Source organism: Mugil cephalus, chromosome 20 (genome assembly GCF_022458985.1).
Source record: "Mugil cephalus isolate CIBA_MC_2020 chromosome 20, CIBA_Mcephalus_1.1, whole genome shotgun sequence".
Lineage (NCBI taxonomy): Eukaryota > Metazoa > Chordata > Actinopteri > Mugiliformes > Mugilidae > Mugil > Mugil cephalus.
The window spans coordinates 9081476-9087856 of NC_061789.1; the positions used below are offsets into that span (position 1 = coordinate 9081476).

The window sequence follows — 6381 nt, forward strand, 5'->3', positions numbered from 1 at the left end:
TTTAAAAATCGCTGTTTTTGCACAAAAGTATCTGCATATTCATTTGTGGGGTGATTTTGCGGAGTGCGCTGTGTGAGGAAATCAGGCAAAATGTTACAAAATTTGGGAAGATGTACAAAGAGATGATCTTCACAAGGTATAGGGATGTATGTAAAGCACTTTAAATATTATTGTAGAAGTAACTACGGATATACTATATGATGTGAATCTCCCGTTCTACCACATCCCAAACATGCTCAGTATACAGCCTATGGTGTCACGTTCAAAAAACCTGTATAGTCAGTTGGTACTAAGGGGCCCAAAGTGTGCCAAGAAAATATCCCCCGCACCATTACACCAGCAGCAGCAGACTGAGCCATTGATTCAAGGCAGGACGGGTTCATGCTTTCACGTTCTTCCAGTCTTCTGTTTTGTTTTGGCGTAGAGATGGTCTTGCGTGAACATCCCAGTAGATCAGCGATTTCGGAAGTAGATCACCTTTCTTCTTCAACAGATCAGGCGAGGATCGTTGTTGTTGATGGTTTCCAAACATGATGCAGAAATTCTGACAAATGCTTTCTCCCTTTTCTTCTCACCTTAGCTGGCTGTGCCGTCTTTTAAGATCAACATTCAGTTGTTTTTTTTATGTTGCTTTACAAAACAATATATTACATTAACATGCTTTAGTATTTTTTTTAAAGGGCTTATGTGTTAATCTTAGGGAATTTGCAAAAAAAAAATCCCCGTCCTGTTTTATTCTGTCTTACCTTCCTTCAGTCTTCGTTTCGGTTTACTTGGATTGTACTGCATGTGCCCAGTGATCACAAACTGCTAATTTATCACTGAAGGACTTCTGCCTTCATATTTGTGTTTACACATGTGTAGAAACCTCAGCCAATATGCTATTTTAACTTTTCTGCAACATCTACCTGGAGTTATGTGCAGAAGGACTTGATATTGACACATCCTGTAATTCTGGGGGAATTCAAGACGATTATCAAAGACAGAGAAATACGTTCAGTTTGATCTTCTGTAGTGTGTGTCTGTATTTTATTTGTGTTTTGGTCAAGTCACTCTTGAAAAAGAGGTTTTAAATCTTAATGAGTTTTACCTACATATGTATATGTAAACAATACGCCCTACACATTTTAATTCCTTCCATTTAGACTTTTTGAGCCATATTTATAAAATAACTGAGCTTTTCTTGGGCGACACGGAGACGCAGCGAAGGAAATTCAAAACTCGACAACGTGTCAGTCAAGAATTTCTTGAGGCGGGGTCACGTTACTGGATCGCCTATACATCGCTAAAAATGTCCGGTGTTCTGACGTCAGCCAGCGAGGATCCGTTCTGCTGCAAATGTTTCTTTCATTTTCTTTTACCGAGACAAGCAAACATTAAAAAAAATCTGTGAAAATGTCCCCTCATTTTTTATTTAACATAATCCATTATGACTTCAGTTATATTTTCCTTAACAGTACAACTAAGACTTGTCAGGTAACAACAGTAAACAAATACTGATGCATTCAGAACGTATTCAGATCTCTCCACCTTTTTCTCTGATGATAAAATAGTTTAGTTTTCCGTCATCAACCATCAATGTACAGTTCAATTTATTTTTTTGCTTATTTATTAAAAATGACTCAGTGCTTTGCCACTTTGGCAAGAATTTCAGCCTCAAGTTATTTGATGCACACCTGGATGTGGTGAAGTTTTGCGTGGATTTGAGTCAGGGCTCTGGCTGGTGTGGATTTCCATTGAGATCATCACTGTGCTTTATTGAATTCAGCTCCCTCAACTTTGGCCAGTCTTCCTGTTCCTGAGAACACCCTGACAACATGATGCTACAACCCCCATGCTTCACCACTGCAATGATAATGGGCAGCGAGTTGTCCTGGTTTCTTCCGGATATTACATTGAGGAGGTCAATCTTGGTTTTATCAGACTGAAAAATCTTGTTTCTTGTGTCTAGTTTTTGAGTCTCTTAGGTGCTTTCATTTGTCATCGTGGGGCATTAAGTGTAGCTTAGTGAGGGGGGGAAATAAACCTGAAAAGACTTAAGTATCGGTGAAACACAGCAAAATATGAAAAAAGACAAGCGTTCTGAATACTCTCTGAATGCACTGTAAATAAAGGTATTCTCTTAACAATTTCCATTCAGTCATTGGTGAGAAAATGTGCAACGCTCTCAAGGCAAAAGAGAAAAATAAAAATGAAAATCAGAAATGAAGGCGAAACATATTAGTTTGGCCACATGGTGGCAACATAGGGTTGGGTTCAGTTGTCATCATTGTCGTCGTCGAAGACGTCAGCTACAGTTCTGTTGGCGGAAACACACAGAGGTTAGAAGCTAGTTCGTATATCCTTGTTGGGAATAGGTGAGTGTAGATATCACTTACTTGTAGATTGATCCGGTCACTTCGTCGAGAAATCCTCCTGAAGAAAAAACGCCAAGTGTGAGTGAACAGGTCAACATCAGAGGGACAATCTGTGACCGTCTACTTTAGGATTAGGATTGAAGCCACATTAGGTTTATGTTGCCAGATTTGGTCTTTTCTGCTACGGGACGGAAAGAATAATTCCTCATTTCCATTAACTAATTTTTGGAAAGTTGAAAGTTTAATGTTCTTTTGGAACAATCATTTAAGGCCTAAGCCACAGGTCTTCAACGTATTCAGGCCAAGGTTAATTAGGGACCCCAATAATACCCCAAATAATACACAGGTTCAAATATTGATTTCTTTTCATTTAAAATTTTTGTTCAAGTGACAAAGTGATCCATTTTGGCTTCGGTACCAAACCAAAGATATTTCATTTCCCCTGCAGTACCTTCGCGAACCCCCTAGGGGTTATGGACCCCCAGTTGAAGACCTATGGCCCAAACTGAAAGCCTCCTGTTACATAAACTTTCTTTTTCTAATATAACAATGTGATGATGTGCTTTTGTCACAGTGGCAGCTCTGCATTCACTCACCGGGTTTGCAAATAGTTTCGCAAAGAGGACACACATGGCAGAAATTGCACATCTGCAAACGAAAAAGAAGTAGAATTACAAATTAAATATGTGTCAGTAAAGGAAACGCTTTACTCTGACCATGGTACTTATTTGTTATCCTGTCCACTGGAGCTAAAACATACAAACACAAAATATCTGAAGAGATGGGAACACAAATACAAATGTCAGGGGAAATTTGAACTGAGTGTGGGGCTATAGGCAAGATCAAGTTGTCAGCTACAGGTTAAATTCTAGAGGTTGTGAAATAGTTACTGTATGTAACTTCAGTCCTATGAGTATGTGCATGGCATTATGGCTTTCACTGTAACTTTACAAAAGGCTCTTAGATATTACTTTTTTAGTTCACACTTGTAATATCATATATTTTATGTTATTGAGTATCGAGAGTGGTCACAAACTTGTAAACTGAAGATTTTCTTTACTAACTGCAATTAAAGACTTGACTTTAACTGAGTATTAATGAATTTAACACTTGACACAGATAACACAAAAAAATATTATAGATAGTGAGAAAACTTTTTTGTGATCGGCTTATGTACATAAACCTGGACACCTACCCTACAAGGAGTAAGATATCGATTAGCTCTTTAGCTAACCTGGTCAAGCATTAGCTAGAAAGCAAACATTAAAGTTTTGCTAGCCAAGGCTCCAACTCAGATATTTATTTATCTTAAGAAGACACACTACATCTTTGAAGTCAAACATAACCTGGGGTGTGATTCTGGGCTTGCTTAACTATGCTACCAAGTTACTAGCTAACATAGCTAAAGAAGCAAATATTTCTAATACTCAAAACCGTAGAAGTTACGTAGAAGTTACGTTATGCCTGATTTGCAATGAACTGGAGCATCTTATTCATATATGATTAAGGAGATTAATGTTAATAGGTTACCTAAACCGCGGGAGTGTGCTAATTAAACTTTGAGCCTGTTAACCAACACTATTGAGATTAAAGGTATCTCGACATTAGCCGCAGCAATAGACCAGGCTAATGGATGGCTTTGTGTTTGTTGCCTACAAAGGCAATAACCAGGGAAGGTGTGTTAGCATTTAATTTGAATATGCGTTATTTTCATATAAGCTGCCCTTTTTTATGCTTTATTCAGTTGCAGTTGCTCTTGGTAGTTTTGGAAACAAATGGAAGCTACAAAGACAAGTGTGTTGATAGACCAATGTTTTTGTGTGACCTGACATTTGAGACCTACCAGATCACCAGAACATGCTTTGTATTTTCTCACCTTGCAGTCATCACAGTGTGCAGACTTGTCTCCTTCTTTACAAGGACATTTGTCACAGCTGTCACAGTGCTGGAAGAAGGTACATTTAATTAAATCAGATCACAAAAGAGTAGGTTCACATGTATGTGCAGTTTACATTTTAGCAAGTAATTAAACAAATATCTGTTTGTCAATTTGTAGCTACAAATTAAATATATTTCACAATATGTTAATGATTTAAGGATTTCTCTGAGATCCTTTAGTGACGGGCCACATTTGACTTCTCAAATTTAATTTCAGACTTACCTCACAGAATTCACAATAGGTGCAGATAGAGCCCTTGTGATAATCGTCATCATCATCATCATCATCATCATCGTCATCATCGTCATCATCTGCACACAATGTTTAAACATTTAAAATTGAACACGCAAATACTGACTGCAACAATTTATACAAAATAAATGCTGCCATGGGTGCTGCGAATATGAACTGTCAATGTTTGGACCCAATGTGGTTTTGGAGTAATTTAAAATTTAGGCTAAATGTACTGAGGACTGCCACTGGCGGTGACATGCCATTGAGATCTCATTATAGGTTACTGTTTAAACCAATGCAGAGAACGTATGCTTCTTAGTTATGAGTGGAACAATCTCTTACTTTGTGACACAGATTTGGAACAAATTATCTAATTTTCTCCAAAAACCAAATAGAAATGCCAAATAAATAAATAAATACATCGTAATAAAAAAAATACCAGTAACCATAAGCCATTTTCCAAGATGGCCACCTTCGAAAGCTATTTTGCGTTTATTTTTTTTGTGATTGAATAATCCATTTTTGATTACATTGGTATCAAAATTAAGTTCTGCATTTAAAATGTGTTTAAAACATTTTAGATAGAAGTCAATTAATTGCACAAATAGTGCAAAATATTGTATGTGCTTCAAATTTTACTGTTTTTTCACTAATGTTGGCCACTAGTTAGGGCCTAGTTCAGCTATGATCTCGTCAAATGCATTAATCGCAGCTAACGGTTTAAAGTAAGATCTTCACGTGGGATAATGAATTTTAACATCGCAAATTCCTGCTCTAAAGTTTTGTAGACGAGGAAACTTTGGGCTGAATTGTGACATTTATATTGAAAGTACTCTTTAATACTAGTAAAATTAACATTTTAGAAGAAAACTTTGAGAATTCAGTTTAATGTTATCCAAATTGGTGTACCCCTGCTGCCAAAATAATTTTTTTTAAATGCACCCAGATCTTAAAATTCTTGTCAATGATTAATTTTCAGTACGACAGTTGTAGTGATTTTGTTTTATTGTGTGCAGTTGCAACTACTGTGATCTCTGAAATAAGCATTTATAAAATAGTTCACATAGACAGTGGTCAGAACAGATACTCACTCAGACAGATGTCAAAATGTCTCCACCTCTGGTCCTCATACCGGTCAATTTATCAAATTCATATGAACATATTTTGTGATAAAAGTAAATTAAAGTTCTTTCCATGCAGTTCTACAATACAAACATTCTGCCGTCGGCAACAGATTTAGAATAATTTGATTTATTTAATGAGTGAAAGTAGGATTAAAAGATATATGGACAGTGGTCATATTCTCCACAATGCCGTTCACAGTCAACACATATCACAGTTTTGCCAAACAACAAGAGAAAACTCAGACAACCCTCTCATCTCTTTACAAATTGATCTTTGACAGAGCTGTAGCTCCACTATAGAAAGAGACGTTTCTCTCTTTTCCCAAAAACTCTTTCCCTGAAGGTCTAAAAAATAATCAGCAAATTCTAGTGTTCTAACATTTCACAACAAATGAGGTGTTATACATCTGTTCCTCTTAGTTTTACAAAGAACTCAAATATTAACGTTCATTTATATCAGTGCCAAATAAGCATCAAAGAGTAAAGTTGGGGGGGAAATGCACTTTAAACAAGATATTCATCATTAATGTATGCTAGCCAGCTGTGCATCAAAGCTCCCTTTTTATCTAGTGATTCAGAACATCAACAGTTTTGAAAATAAAATGAGGTATGATGATAACAGAGTTCATAGATACATTGAAAATTATTCTATCATCTGTGTTTAGCAGGTTTACAGGTGCAAACATCAGACTTGAAAAAATAAATTCAGTGCATTACATGCCTCTTC

At 36.5% G+C, this 6381-nt stretch overlaps 1 protein-coding gene across 1 annotated transcript in view; it reads right to left on the minus strand.

Moving 5' to 3' along the window:
* Positions 1 to 1386: 1386 nt before the first annotated feature.
* LOC124997713 (germ cell nuclear acidic protein) overlaps positions 1387 to 6381 on the minus strand; it is a 7136-nt gene continuing 2141 nt past the window's right edge. The window contains exons 2-6 of the mRNA XM_047571648.1: positions 4519 to 4607; positions 4234 to 4302; positions 2954 to 3005; positions 2379 to 2415; positions 1387 to 2299 (exon numbers count right to left, since the gene is read on the minus strand). Of these exons, the coding sequence (XP_047427604.1) occupies positions 2257 to 2299; positions 2379 to 2415; positions 2954 to 3005; positions 4234 to 4302; positions 4519 to 4607 (290 nt within the window). The 3' untranslated portion in view covers positions 1387 to 2256. The remainder of the gene's footprint in view (positions 2300 to 2378; positions 2416 to 2953; positions 3006 to 4233; positions 4303 to 4518; positions 4608 to 6381) is intronic.